The following is a 16759-nucleotide window of genomic DNA, read 5'->3' on the forward strand; positions in this document are numbered from 1 at the left end:
TGACTGTTTTCATGGTTGTTATTATAGGCCATAATGTTGGCATACAACCAGAATTCAGTAAACATCCATGCCTTGAGATTTGACAAACTGCTCCAAAGCCTAACATCAATGGTAATGATCAAATTGCATTATTTTCCGTTACAAGGTGGACATCGAGATGGATGGGAAGATGCTGAACTCTCATGGTGTTGACTTCCTGGATGGTCCTCTGGGTTTGGACCTAGATGAAAAGGACCTGGATGAGGAGGAGACCAGGAGAGACATGGCCAAGATCCTGAAGGAGCTCAAACAGAAACACCCTGACAAGGAGGTGGGTAACAAAGTCAAAATGACCTCACATATAGTGCAATAAAGCATGCTGTCAGAAAGTTCTACCATCACTGCTGCTCCTGTCAAGGTTGTTTTCCCCAATGTGTCTTCTTTGTTCAGGAAATGAAATGACTAAATGAGCCTCCGCAGATGATGCTCTTACTATTTGTTTCCATTATGACAGTGATTATGGTGACGAATGCAGCAGGAGGTCTCATACCAACCTCCCAAATACATTTGATAATTGTATATAGAAATGAAAGAAATGGCAAAGAACACTGAGCACTCATTAAAGCAATACGTAAATACATAAAATACATTAAACACAGGTTCACACACAGCTCATATTCTGTCTACTGTGTCTGTCTCTGGCTGACGACCTGCATGGCGTGATTAAATAGGAATTTTCCTTTGTGCCATTGCTGCAGAATATTACTGTAAACCAAGAGGGTATTATATGGTCAGCATAGCATGTGGCCTCTACCACTATCTCTCACCATGAATTTTGGAGAGTTCCTCAAGTGGAAAAAATTCAGTCTAAACCTGTGCTAATACTTAGAAGATAACTGGACTAAAATCTAGTATTCTGAGGAGAAGAAACCCTGTCACCTCATTTAATGTGGATGTTCATTCTACTCAGTGCTCTTCTCATTGTTTGGACAAGGTTAAACACTACAGAGCATAATGGAATCTGTTAGAATCAAAACTAGCTGCTAAAATTGCAAACGACAGCCTGCTAAAATAGGTTTTTACTCTTTGCTGTATGGATAAACAATGAGGCTGACAAATATCTATTGTTAAAAAAGCCCTTTGTTCGCCTCACAATCACATTGTGAAATAAATTCCTTTGAATTTGCAGTAGTATGTCTTACTCTGTTGTACTGTAGGTAGAGCTACTAAAACATTTTTGTGGTGGACCTTACCAGCTGCACATCTATATTTGATACAAGTTGGATCTCATAGCTCCAAAAATCAATACATTTTTTTGTGATCTAGAAATTGATACTGGCAGTATAGCTGACCTAATACTGGAGGAGAAAATTATTCACCTCCAATAATTTGTCGGTAGGAGAAGGATACTTACTGGGGTGAAGAAAAGCTGGGGATTGACCCAAGAATTCAGTGCATTTATCAAGGATATTCAAGCAGGATGGATGCTTGCAGCCATGTGAGCTTGGATGTGGAACCTCTCGTTGAAGGAGGACTTTTGTACTTGTTCAATTACCAAGCTGTTCCTGTTTCGTTTGGCACACAATGAACAGCTATGTAAGAACTCAGGAGTTTTAAATAATCTGATTCATATTCCTCAATGTAACTAAATCAGAGACACTGTAGACAGAAATGTCACTGCAGTCTCTCTGTAGACATATACCAGAATGCTATTTGACTGTTTCTAAAGTTGAATATATTCACATGAAAAAAAAACATTTCTCTTAACTATCAGGACTCAGAACATCTCCCTCTAGCCCCCTCTGCGCTTACAGATATGAATACTGTAATACACTACAATGCACCACCATATAAGTTTTGTTAAATGTTTCTGTGATGATTTGTTGTCTGCTGTTTGTTCATTATGCGTTTTATGCTGCAGAGTGTAAAATACTGTACAAATTCAACTGGCCTTGGCTGTGTGGGCAATAAGCAGTCTAATCTAAAATCTAATCATCAAATCCTATTAATCCAGACAAGCTGTTATTCAGCCAGAACGGCTCAGTGTTCAACACTGACAGAATACATTCTTTTCCGCAATAAAAAGATACTACACCAGCAGGCTGTGTTTTGTCAGATTTTAGGACTGCCACATTCACTGATCATGCTGCTGTGACAACAATCTTTACACTGTGTGTGTTTGCCCCCTTCATGTTTTATCTGATCAGGTGGAACAACTCATTGAGCTTGCCAACTACCAAGTCCTGAGCCAGCAGCAGAAGAGTCGTGCTTTCTATCGATGCCAGGCCACCCGACTGATGACAGGCGCTGGTAACATCCTGAAGAAACATGCCGCCGATCAGGCAAGGAAGGCAGTCAGCATGCACGAGGTGCGCTCCGATGTTGGTGACAACGACCCCATCTCTAAGATCTATTTCGACCCCGGCTCTTACCAGTGTCTGGAGAACTGCGGCACGGTCGCGGTGAACGTGGTGCGGCGCGGCGGAGACGTGGCCAAAACCATTTCTGTGGAGTACCGGACAGAAGATGGCACGGCCAACGCCGGCTCCGACTACGAGTTCACAGAGGGCGTGGTGGTCTTCAAGGCCGGCGAGACCGTGAAGGAGATCCGCGTGGGGATCATTGACGATGACATATTTGAAGAGGACGAGAACTTCCTGATCAACCTGTCCAATGTCAAGGTGCTGACATCAGAGGGGGAGGAGCCCGAAGAAGCCGAGTCAGCCAATCACGTGGACTCTGTGGTGTGTCTCGGCTTACCCGCCACTGCGACCGTTACCATCTTTGATGACGACCACGCCGGCATCTTTACGTTTGAGGAGCCCGTGTGCCACGTGAGCGAGAGCGTTGGCACCATGGAGGTGAAGGTGCTGAGGACGTCGGGGGCTCGCGGCGTGGTGACGCTGCCATACAAGACCGTGGAGGGAACAGCACGCGGCGGCGGAGAAGACTTTGAAGACATCCACGGCATCCTGGAATTTCAGAACGACGAGATCTTGTGAGTACCTTGAAAATGAGAGTGCAATCCTTAACTGTTAACTGAATGTATTCGTTCAGATATTTAGCAGCTTCACTGTCATTATCTGCATGTTTTTCTTGATAATATGTTTCACGCTTTGAGTCAGTGTGATGTTGAAAATGTCTTTGATGCTGATGTGAGAAAGTGAGGGTGTGAGTGTGATGTGGTGGTCACGGTGAGCAGCAAGGCGGACTGCTCATAGGGGACTTCACCAAATCAACCATTCCCCATCCCAACCTTGATAGTTACAGAATTTCCTGTAATTCCCTCTTTGACCTTTTTCATTCTATTCCCTTATCTTCATTGGCTTGATCATTCCTCTTTGCTTTTGATTCTGTTGTGCTGCTGTTTTAGTCTTCTATGTGTTTTTTTGGTTCCCACACTCTGCAATGCTGTACAGTCAGCACAATATGTCTGAGTGGCAGGAGCAAAGAAGTTGGGAAACTGGGTTATTTTTTGGATTCTGTATGCTTTTAGTTTTAACTAGATGGAATGTCAGGACATGGTAAATGAATGGCAAGTGTTGACGGTTCCTTAAAGGACAATTAAGCGAAATGGTCCTTTTATCTAACTTCCTGTCAGTGACTGCAGTTAGCAGTCCCCCTCCCTCGTCCCTACATCACCACATTAACGCACAGCAATTTTCAAGACACGGCGTACCTAGGGTCAGATCCGCTAAGTACGATAAAACATGACCAAAAACATAAAAACAAACATTGGGTATGATGTTTGCGTGGTCCGCCATTGTAGCCGGGTAAACATTTACCTCTCTGTCGCTTTCTGCGCGTTCACAGGCAGAGAGCCTGCCTCTTTTTAGCTTTCTCTCTTCTGATTGGATAAACAGTAGTAGGATACAACAAAGGTTTCTCCACAGATTACGTGCGGAGCGGAGTGACTGAGTGACCTGTGTTATGAGGCATGAACACTGTATAAGTGATCACTCTATGAAAATAGAGCGATGTCACACATATATTTACATAAATATATTGCTTACTTCTGCTTTAAGGAAGGAACTTAATAGAAAAGCAAAATGAGCTAGTTGCTGGAAACAGTATGTTAATTAAATAAACAGCAGGGATCAGGGAAATGCCAAGAACTTCAACTGTCAACTTCATATTGGATACACAAAGGCATTGAAAAAATGGAGTCAGTTGCCCTTTCAGGTGGCTTTATACTGTGTGGGAAGATCCCAGAGCAACCACTCACGCAGCAAGCTACGGGGCTGTTTTCATTGTCTTTACCATTGGAACATAATTTGAAACTCCATTTAAGGATCCCTGCTGTGAAATGCCACAGCCAAAGTTCAAAGCCCTTCTTAGCCAAAGGCAGAGCCCTTATTATCTGATGGTGACTCATGATGAAGCCTGTGATTGCTATTTGAACACAGGTCTTTTACCGCAGTGGTGATTTTACTCACAGCTAGACACTGCTGTATTCTTCGTCCTGACCCACTCACAGCATGGGGAACCAGCCCAGCTATCAGCCAAATGTTTATACAGTGCTAAGCACTTTGGCTTGAAACCAAACAAAAAGGTCCTCTTTTGTTCCTTAAATCTTGTATGCCTCCTTCGTGCCACACTTTAACCAGATCATTACTCAGCAGTAGCTGGTAACATGATACATTGTCTATAATGTTGGGTCAGTATTTGATAGAAATTCATTCTAAATAACAGTATATGGTAAATGCTGATATTGTAATTAGAATGCATTCTTGTATGTTCAAGTGTCTTAACAATGTCGATGGTACAGTTGAGCTTGTATAACCTCAAGCTGACAGTTAATTATCATGTTGCAAACATGGCTCTGTTATTGTTGCATTTCTGAAAGAATCCATTGATGCAAAATTGCTTCTCTTATAGGTTCACATGTCAGTAGTATCAATACACGTTTGTGGGTTATTGCCATATTTAGTATCAGTAGTGATACATTACTTTTGATTTGTTTTTGTATCGTTTCCTATAGATTGTCTTTTGACTGCTGTCGATTTAAATCTTGTATGTTTTATTGAGCGCCATCAAATGGAGTGTGAAAGTGTTGTGTATTGTGATTCTGACATGTACGGTATTTAGCCTGGCAACTACACACACACACACACACACATCTTAATGCACACATGTAAACTGAATACACACACACACACCCTTCCTATGGTCGATGTTCTCACAATGAGGTAAATATGCTTCACAATACACTCAACAGATTTTGTGTGCATAATGGGTGTTTTGCGGTAAAACACTCAGTAAGGTAGGCTACTGGTCTCTCTTCCACTCGCTTTCTCTCACACACACACATGGCAGGGTGGGCGTTTTCACAATGTCACCACAAATTACTGTTTACACTACAGCCTTGTAGCTTTAGCGATAATACAATAAACTTCACAGCTTCCCGCAGTTGGATTTTTTTATTGTTTGGGCCATTTGCTAGTTAAGAGTTGTCTGCAGGCATGAAGATTGCCTTACACCATATGCACCAATTCAAATACACATTTTACACCCCAGTCCCTACTAGTAATAACCCACTAACATTTTCACTCACCCTGCCCACCATGGTAACTGGAACGATTTCAGGATCATATATTGGACTCATTCGCTTGGACTCACTTGACTGAGCGACTGTATTGGACTTCTCTATATAACATCTATTATTATTCCTTTGGCACTATTATCAATTCATTCTCAGGTTGTGATCCCATGGCTGTAGTTTGGATTTCTACACACTTTGTTGTTTATTTTTTACTTAAACTTTATGTTATTATGTATTCGTACGAGAAAATGTTTTATCAGAAACTTTGAGCCAGCATTAGGACTCCTGATTCTGTGGGCCAGTGAATTCAGAGATATTGGATGTGATATGGGATTATAGAAATAAACAAGACTTGACTTGGTTTAAATATGCACTGGGGACGACATGTAGAGCTCTGTCTGTCTTTTGCTCGCAGGCATCAGCTGCAGTAGATAACCTTATAAACCAAGTTTGCTTACAGTGCTTTTTTGCTTTTAAAAAAAATTGTCAGATTTTTTTTTTTCATTGAGAAGGGTGGTAATGATATGAGACAAATGTCATGTTGAATGAATGGGAGAGATGCTAAATACTTACTGTAGTCTTTCCCCCTCTCTGTTTTTGGTCAGATTTGAAGCAAATGTCTGCAGGGCTGTCTTTTTTAGCCTGTGGTGAACTACATAGTTTCCATAGTTTATAGCTCTTACAGCCTGGACTAAGTGGGTTTTAATAACACTTTGTCCAAATGATGGACTGTTCTTCCGGCTAACATGAATACTGTGTGTGTGTGTGTGTGTGTGTGTGTGTGTGTGTGTGTATTCTTGTGTATACATGAATGTGTTTCCTAGAGATAATACCAAGAGATGGAGCAGTATTGACTAAACTATTGCGCTAGTGCTTGAAGTGGAAAGCATTCAACAATTACAATTTACATAGGGAGAGGCCATTTTGTTACCAGAAAAACACAAGTTTGATTTCCACAAGGTGTACTTCAACCACTTAATCTCTTACTGCCCCTCTAAATCATCTCGGGGGATTATTTCTACATTGTTGAACAGCTCAAAATGGTAGCCATTACAGTAGCTAGAATATTTTTTTTACACGTTTTAGCACATATCATGGTAACACTGTGACATTAGACTGCTGCTGAACATTTACTCTGCAACTTTCTTTAAGTGGATGGAAAACTGTGAAAACATCACAACATATTTTAAACCCCCCAATGGTTTGTATAGGGTTATTGTCACAGTTGTTAAAATAATATAGTATGATACTTGTTTTCAACTCTTACATAGACGCGTATCATGTTCTATCCCACTCATTATTACCTAACCCAATTTAAAAACAAAAAAAATGCACCACACATGAATTTAATACTAACTGTCAGTCAGCCAATAGGTTGTTGCTAGCCTATATGAGTCAAGGGGAATAATGAGTTCATTTAAGGGTCCCAATTTTGGATTTGAAAATATTATCATCCTAAGTGATTTACAGAGGCTACGCTTTATGTTAAGTTATACAAATTGTTTTTCTATCTTGAGCGACGCACAGTAGGTAGATGTCAGTACGAAATGCTGGACAGTGTCAAGCATTCACACTTGTAATGTGTGAATGTGTAGTCTGAGTTTTAAAAAAAAAGAGCGGCGGCTGTAAAACCTAATTGTGTTGTTGACATAAACTAAAGGCACCCCAACAGTTTTTTTGAACATGTTAATGATTTATACACAGTAGATAATATTCATTAAATAGCCATGCTCATTAACACTTGCCTTTTCTTTCTTCTTCTTTTGAAAATGTGCATCATCAAAAAGCCACCCTCAGTATGTCCCTACAGGGAAAAGAAGTTTGCTGCATAAAAAGGAATTACAAAATAGCTGATCTAAATAGCACTGCCTCCAGGCTAATTCTACTCTGATTCTGTTTCTATGACATAAAGGGAGAGACAGAAAGAGGGAGGGTAGTTATGTAGATAAATGACTGTGAATGGAGGCTGTAATGGGAAGAGAATGACAGAGAATGAGGAAGTGGACAGCGAGGGGAAGAAACAGAAAAGTTTTAGACCTCCTTAACGTTTTAGACTGTTCCTTATTTACCATCCCTGCTTTTTGCTCATCTTACCTTCTCGTATACTCCCCTACATTTCTCTCTCTCTCTCTCTCTCTCTCTCTCTCTCTCTCTCTCTCTCTCTCTCTCTCTCTGTGTCAGAAAGAGGCCCTGTGCAATTTGTCTCCGTAATAGTTTGTGAGGGCTTGTCTGGTGTGTTCTTTGAAAGATGGAAAGGTGTGTTTGTGAGAGAGGTGGAGAGAGTGAGGGCAATGTACAGACAGCACAGAAAATACCAGCTCAGTCCTATTACATGTGTGCGTGGGGGGCAGTCTTCTCTGCTATACACTACGGTATAATGTGATACAGATTTTGACAGGCCTATAAAGAAACTTGTCTTTTTTATATACTCCATGCCCTGAGGCAAATCTAGCTAGAAATGTAACTATACAAATTAAATTGCATTGGCTACTTGAGTGATTTTTCAATCATTTGAAAATAACACGTACTGTATTTCTAGAAACAACTGCAACAAGGGAATCTAGATTGGAATTATTTTGCCACACTAACCATGCATTTGCATGTTCCTTTCAGAAAAGGCTTAATATAACATTAAATTACTTTTCAGAAGGCCACATTTCTATAGTACAGTAGTCTTAACTGACTATTGTGAGTTTTTAATATGGATGGTCCTGATGACAAAATCGCCCCAGACCACTTAATGGGTTGGCAATTCAACTTTATTTTTCCATAGCTTTTGCTATGAAACGGTTGGAGACAAAAGGACCAACATATTGAATAAATCCAGTGACATATTGCTTTGAAAAATGCAAAAAAAAAAAAATGAGCTCACACTGTATGGCTCATTAGGTACCAATGAAGCAGTGTTTCCTGGGCAACAAGTCCTTGTTTCACACATACGGATACATTAAGGTCATAAGAGGTAAGAAAACAGAGCATGGAGGTGGATACACACAGATATACTTTAACACATACAGTATACATATTCCTAGAGGCACTCGCACACTAAATACTCACATGCACTGGTTGTGCACACACTCTCCACAGCATAAATGCACTTGTATTGCTATGCTTGTTTTGACTTGTACTCAGTGACTTTCTGACCCTTTGATGAAGTAAAAACATGGATCACACACACACACACACACACACACACACACACACACACACACACACACACACACACACACACACACACACACACACATAAGCACAGCTATAATTATGCAATTTCCATAAACAGGCAGCCAGTGGAGAAACATGGTACAGTCGAGAATCAAATTAGGCTCACTCCTACACACACACACACACACACACACACACACACACACACACACACACACACACACACACACACACACACACACACACACACACACACACACACACACACACACACACAGAGAGAGAGCAGCCTGGGACTTCACACTCTAATAACCAGCACAGATTGGCCTTTTGAGATGCATGCTTGGAAGCTATATGACTGTTGGTTGTGTGTGTGTGTGTGTGTGTGTGTGTGTGTGTGTGTGTGTGTGTGTGTATGTGTGCGTGGTGTATGTGCATATGGGGGCGAGCAATAAAACGATAGCGATAATATTGAAAATTTCCCTTGATAGAAATTTACAAAGTGTTTGATAAAAGTTTGATGTAATTTAACCACCTATACGCTGGAGAGGGGGGAGCGGCAGAACCAAATGTAGTTGCTAGCACATTAAACAGACAATAATTTGTTGGCGATGAGATGTAATGAACAACAACGACAAAGAAAAAGATACAGCGCCCACCATCAGCTAAAACGCCTCTGATATATCTTAATCGTCACACTAAAAACAGCACAATGTTCAAACATCATACAACTAAAATCTGCAGACCACAGTCACAGTTTTCCTTTAACAGTTTCTCCAGGGTCCAGTTGTAAAAAAAATATATATATTAGAGTGAGAATATAGGGTTTCTAAGTAACAAGAAAACAAAAATTGCCAACACACTCTCTCAAGTACTTCCATCAGTGAGGCATTACATGGTAATGATATTTGATGAGGTTGAAGGTCACACAAACACACACACACACACACACACACACGCACACACACGCGCACACACACACACACGCGCACACACGCGCACACACAGACACACACACACACACACACACACACACACACACACACACACACACACACGTCAACAGTATAATTGATGGAGAAAAGACTGGATAGATCAGCAGTGGACTACAATGTTGTGGGAGAGCCACATTCATAATGGGCAAATGATGTGGTTCTGTGGGATTTTGTGATTTGTATTAATTTGCATGTGTTAATGAATTCTTCTCTTGTAATGAAATACAAAGCAGGTGTAAAATGTAATATCTCCTTGAAGCTTTTTCCTTCCCCACATTTACCCACAATCCACACACACTCACACACACACACACACACACAGACACACACACACACACACACACACACACACACACACACACACACACACACACACACACACACACACACACACACACACAAAGATGAGGTGTGAAGGTTGTGTTCTCATGTTACAGAGTATGTGGTAATATCAGCTCCCTTGGCAGGAGACCCACACCTGTTACTGTGTGTGTGTGTGTGTGTGTGTGTGTGTGTGTGTGTGTGTGTGTGTGTGTGTGTGTGTGTGTGTGTGTGTGTGTGTGTGTGTGTGTGTGTGTGTGTGTGTGTGTGTGTGTGTGTGTGTGTGTGTGTGTGTGTGTGTGTGTGTGTGTGTGTGTGTGTGCGTGTGTGTGTGTGTGTGTGCGTGTTTGCACAATCATGAATTGCTGGGCATGTATTTTATCGAGAACATGAAAGCGACATGTGCTTTACTGCTTTAACGAATATTTTGTTGGATGACATATACAAATCAATCGATCAAATGTAAAATTCAAATAAAAGCTGCTGTCATCATAGTAGCAAGACAAGCTAAAGATACATTGTATGGTCACATGATGTGAGAGAGGAAAGAAGGTACGGAAGCTGACATAATGTCTTGGCATTTTCTCACCCTGCTTTTATTTCGGCAGGCTGCCAAAATGTTTCCTCATGAAGGAGAGAGCAATCAATGTTTCAAAGTCCCTGGTCAAGATCATTATGCAGTTGTTTGAGTTGGTTCTGCTTTGTTTTCTTTTGTTTTTTTTTGTCATGGCATACAACATTAGATTGGTGCCAGCCTATTGTTGGCACCAAACAGAATAACATTTTACTTAACCTTTATTTTAAATGAATACTTTTCCCAAGCATTGAAATTTGCCGTTTTCACTCGTACCACATGACTTTTCAGGACTTATGAGAATTTCCCTGCTCAGTCTTATTTACTACAGTGAATTAAAAGGAAAAATAGGGGTGGAGAGAGAGAGAGAGAGAGTGAGAGAGAGAGAGAGGGACGAGAGAAGAAGGAAGGGCAGGTCAGCAGCTTGACAAATGAGCCCTTACCAGCTGCCTCCACAAAACACCATCGCCTTGACAACCGCTGGGATGGCGAGAGAGAGAGGGAGAAAAATAGAGACTCTGAAAGAAACAATGAAGGGATGCAGAGAGCGAGAGAGTGATAAAAGACATTAAGTGAAAAAAGAGGGGAAAGAGGGAGGTCTGGGATGGAGGAAAAGAGAAGATGAGGTGCATACAGTATGTAGACTGAGAGCGGTTGGGAAACAATATTTTCAAGTTATTTGTTCCTATTGCTGCCAGATGTGTCCTCTGATGGTGCTAATTGCCCGTACATAGTGATGTCTTACCGTGAACAAAGGGGCATGACTCATTTTACAGTAATGAAATGAGGACTCTTGTTGCTGCTGAACAACAAACTTGATTAAGTGTTTAAATAATACCACATGACAATTTAACATTGATGCATTTTGTTGCTGTTAACTTCTTTTTCACCATCGTTCTGGCCACTGTTTTCACTGACATCACTGCATCACAGCCGCTATTCGCAAACTGTGCCATCTAGCCCATTCAGTTGATTGGACAAAAAAAAGGGTTATCCCATTATACGACCACACCCATTTCTCGGTGACGGCTGACTTTATAAATTCCTCTGCGCACCCAGGGAATTCGGCCCCCCCTGGAACAACTGTTGAACCATGCTGAGGGGGTGTTTTTCTTTTGATTTCTGACATCTGACTCTGTGGCCCGGAAGCTGTGGATGTTGCTCACCGAAGGCTTACAGAGAGGAAGGTGGAACTGTGGAAACAAAAGCGGTGGGTATAAATCTTTGGCAGGTTTTCAAAGGGAGGACAAAAGGCCTGATCGGTCCGCGTGCTCTCACACTAACACAAGCTGCACCACGTCACAGCTGTTTACACAGTCAAGGCTTTCACCGGGGGGGAAAAGCCAAAAGCACAAGGCTTTATCTCATTGCAAAATAGGTTGGTTTTACAGGTTTACTCCCTAAAACGATGCAGCAAATGGATTCTTGCCGGGAGGAGAACACTTTGCGGATTGACTTGGCTTTGCTTCATGTTACGGGAGCAGAATAAGTTATAACGTGCCTTGGTGCAGTGTAATATTACGGGGATTTTTTTATTTTACTTATTTATTATTGGGCTTTAACCAAAAAGCTCTGAATCGGAACACAAGATAAAATAATGTCCAACTTTTAGAATTTTTGCCAAGTATTTAATCACGTTAAATAAATCTTTCTATTTTGTGTGTGCACTGTCACTGTCGTATAATATGTCCACACTGTTAACCAGGTGAAACTCCTCGTTAACCTTCTGTACATACTTGATTAGGAGCAATTTCACAATGAGGGAGACATGTGCTGGAGTCAAACCTGTGGCACATACAAATGTGCGGCGTAGCTCTTTGCTCCATGCTTATCTACATGGGAAGCACTTTAATAAGAACGCTATTGTATTCCCTTGCCTGGTCTGCCTGTCTGCCCTAAGCAGCTATAATGGATGACTATGGCTAGGCTAATATTATTATGCTGATGCTAATTTTTTGGTGGGCGGGGGCCGGTGATATTGGAACTGAATCTCACCGGGATATTTATCCTCCACTTTAGACACAGAGATACCGCAGAGGCAGGAAGACAAGTGTGTGTGTGTGTGTGTGTGTGTGTGTGTGTGTGTGTGTGTGTGTGTGTGTGTGTGTGTGTGTGTGTGTGTGTGTGTGTGTGTGTGTGTGTGTGTGTGTGTGTGTGTGTGAGAAAGCGAGAGAAAGCGATAGACAGAGATGTGTTGTCATTGTTCATACCCTGGATCATTACACATGTACTGTTTGTGTTTAACTTTTTGTGTTTGAGTTCTGCTACCAGAAACCTGATATAGGCTACTCTGCCTTCTGAGGACTGGAGATTAGCTCAGGCTGTAAAGCTTGAGGCTCAGGTCGTGTTCTTGGTTTGGTTATTTTTAGGTTATGATGTGCTTATGTGTAATGTGTTTCAAGTAAGACACACAATGGCCAATGGGGGGAACTGAGACAGAGGGATAGCTATATGCGTTAGCTTTGCAGACTAATGGTTCAGTAATGGTTGTAACAAAAATCAAAAACTTGCTGGGCGACATTCCCAAAATCCCAGCGTCCCTTAGTGACGGTTTCTCCATTTTAGAGATCATGACGAAGTAGTCAGGTCCTAAGTATGTTGATCAAGGCCAATGTTTATGTTTCAGTTGTATGCCAGTCCAGACTACTAGCATGTTTGTGTACGGGTTTACAACTTCAATAGTTCGATAAAAAATATTTAAGTAAGAGTCAGGAAAACAGCCTTTTATACCACCAACCATAGTGTAGGTTTGTGTGTGTTGGTGCATGTTCAATTCAATTTCCCTGTTGACACCTGCTCCACATGCACAACACACCGTCTTTACTTTCTCTCCCCCCCCCCCTTTCTTTTCTCTTCTCTCGCCATGCCGTTCTATAAGTGCAGTGTTGCTGCGGGTAACCGCGGCAATAGCTGGTGCAGTATGCGGTCAAACGCTGCCAGTTGTAGTAAAAGCTTAGACCATTTCATGCTCTGCTGGGCCTCTCTTTCTATCTCTCTCTTTGCTGTGCCACTTATTGTACTGCACTGCCGTGGAGTGAGAGAGAGAGAGAGAGAGAGAGAAATCAAAAAATATAGTGAAAGCGGACGGATAAAGGAAAGACTGAAGCAATGAAAGGTGGAGGAAAATGGAAGGAGAGCAGAGAGACGAACAAGGGAAATATATAAAGAGAAATCAATAGAGATGGAGGTAGACAGGTGGAAACATCAACTGAACCACAGAGCCGAAACATGTCATGTATTTTATAAGATCAAACCCTAGTCTCCCTACAGAACCCTCTTTTCTGCCTCTCATCCTCACCCTTACACCGTCATGCATTTAATGTTTACGACACGCTAACATAGCCACCATAGTTTTGGTTAGATAGAAAGAAGGGTCATTTACATCCAAAAAAAAAGGGATTAATTGGACTAATGCTGGTACAGATGTGGTAGATGATGTAAGAATTTCAGTGTTTGGCAGGAGACTTGATACAAACTGTAGAGCTGTTTCAGTTGTAGGGTTTGAGAGAATTTAAGGGGAAAGGAAATGACTGCATTAGCCAATTGTTTTGTATTTACGGAGGATAGATAGAACGACGTTGATTAAACTAGTTTTTGACCATTTCTATTAGTAAATTAGGGTTTGATTCATTCTTAGTTAATCTTTTATTTTAACGTCTTAAAGCAAACACTCTCACCCCTGGGAAGAAAAACCACTTCCTGCTACTCCTTTGTGGCCTGTGAGGAGTAATTTGCGTGGCTCAATGTGAATTTAGCCAAATATAAATTAGGTAGTTCCTGGGGAAAATCTATACCGTGTGTAAAGCCTATCCCTGAAAGCACAAAGTGTAAACAATCTGTTAAGAGAATCCTACATTTAGGTTATGCATAATTATGCTCGTTTCTTTCACAAACATGCATTATAAGTTCCATATTGTACATTAAAAAAAAATTCTCATTGCTCTACTGAACCAAACCTTTTTGTGTCACTCAGGCTGCTAAGGGAATATTATATTAATGAGAGCAGCAGAGAAATATGCAGCAGTGCTAACTAACCATGGACTTGTAGAAAGTATTGCAAAAAAAAAATCTGCAGACTCAAAACTAATAGACAATATGGTGTATGGATGCATTAGACGTAGTAACGAATACAAGAATGTGACTTGGAACAATTATTATGTTGAATCACATATTCCTTGAAATTCATCTAATTTTACTGGCAATTTATTGGTGATTTATTTGTCTATTTTTCCAGTTTAGCTGTATACTCCTCCGAAGTTGATTGACCACCAAGGAATAGGTCATAAGGAGTTCTTGATATGTATAAGCAGTTATCTGGTTTAAACTATTTACCGTAATCTCTTGATCAAACCTTTTTATAAGCATTTGTTCAAAAAAGTATAAAATAAGAAAAGTGATTTGTGTGGAGCTGTAAATTGTAGGTGAAGTTACTGTAACTAAATGCAAAGCTGGATTTCTGGGCTCTCCCGGATTGCATATTCAGTATGCAAATCTCATGAAGCTGGCATGCTGATACACATGGTTTTTCTGTGAGAAATCTCTATTCTTGACGTACAGTTGCTGGCATTTCTGACATTGTGAATACATTTCTAGGGAAGGTTAAACACTCTCGACAAATTCTGAAATCTAAGGAGATGCAGGTAAAGGAAGCGAAGTAGGATGTCTAAGGACAAGCGGTGAGCTGAGCCCAGAGCTTTGATAACCAGGCGGAAGTTAACCTGATTTGTGGTGCTTTAGTGGATCAAATAACTGCAATGGATGCAAGAGAGCAACCCCTGCCTGCAGCTCTACTGGGATATGTATGTGATAGCAGTCATACTGGGCGATAGTGGTAGACACACATACACACACATAATTCCTGGTCTTCTGATAGCCACAGTGGCTGCTGCATGTAGGGAAAGGACATACACATATTAAGGGCAATGCTTCCTGGTTATGTGCAGTGCTAAATAGTGAAGAACACACACACACACACACACAACAAACACACTCTCTCTCTCTCTCTCTCTCTGTCTCTCGCTGCAGCAGCTGCAGTAAGCTAATCTGTACCAGCTCCAGTGTACAGAATCCCTGGTTTACAGAGATCTGATACTGATTCATCCGTCTCTCCTTTTCATCTCTTCTCTCTCTCTCTCTCTCTCTCTCTCTCTCTCTCTCTCTCTCTCTCTCTCTCTCTCTCTCTCTCTCTCTCTCTCTCTCTCTCTCTTGCTTTCACTCTCTCACTTGTGTGTTCAAAGCTGCAAATATATTACATCCACATGTTCCCTGTATGAAACATGCTGGTGGGGAGAATCCAGGGCTCTGATCTCTGATAGATTTCACCTATTGAATCCACCTCACTCATCAGCAGGGGGGTTTAGATGAAGGAGAGGAGGCAGCTTAGAGATTTCAAAAAGCTGCGGGGAATCAAAAATCTGCGATTTCTTCCCAATTGTGTTGTTGTAATACCTTTTCAGATTGTTAAACCCTAGGTGTGCAGCGTCATTTGCTACCCCCTTCCCCCCACCCCCCCACACACACACACACACCACCCCGTAGATGTGTCTCCTTGGTAGGCATTTGAGTGAAGAAAAAAATAAGTTCTAGGGTGCTGTACATCAAACGGATTGCAATATTTGTTCACTAGGCCTTGTCACTCGATTTATTTCAAATAATAATCTATTATGACTGGATGTCCCACTTTGCCAGGGACGATGTCTGGATTTGATGCTCAGTCACATGTTTCAGACAGATCTGTCACAGTGTCCTTTTTACCTCTCCTGTGCCCCTCCTTCAAAACGTTTGCAGTCACTCATCGAACATCTAAGCCAGTGTAGCTACAGAAAGTGGATTTGACATTGATAGATCAATCATATTTTGATTGATAGCGTATGTAGGCAGTCTTGTCCTTTTAAACCTGCATGTTTTTTCATACTACACATGTTTCAAAGGCAGGAAGATGTGCACAATATTTCTTTTTTCAAATTACCAGGAGCCATGCGTGACTCAGATTCCGCTCTCTTTTAGTCTCTTCGCTCTCTCTCTCTCACTCTCTCTCTCTCTATCTCTCTCTCTCTCTCTCTCTCTCTCTCTCTCTCTCGCTCTCGCTCTCTCTCTCCCACTATGCACAAAAACACAATCTGGTTGCTGCAGGCCGCCATGTACCTCGGGCTTTATCCAAAAATAAAATAAAGAACAAAAAAA

The 16759-nt window shown here is 41.3% G+C and overlaps 1 protein-coding gene across 1 annotated transcript in view; it reads left to right on the forward strand.

Moving 5' to 3' along the window:
• Positions 1–16759, forward strand: part of slc8a1b (solute carrier family 8 member 1b) — a gene marked incomplete at its 3' end in the record, with an annotated part of 133698 nt that overhangs the window by 13393 nt on the left and 103546 nt on the right. Inside the window, 2 exon segments of the mRNA XM_080036313.1 lie at positions 146–310; positions 2187–2977. Of these exon segments, the coding sequence (XP_079892439.1) occupies positions 146–310; positions 2187–2977 (956 nt within the window).

The sequence above is a fragment of the Ammodytes marinus genome, assembly GCF_949987685.1.
Source record: "Ammodytes marinus genome assembly, chromosome: 11".
Classification (NCBI taxonomy): Eukaryota; Metazoa; Chordata; class Actinopteri; order Uranoscopiformes; family Ammodytidae; genus Ammodytes; species Ammodytes marinus.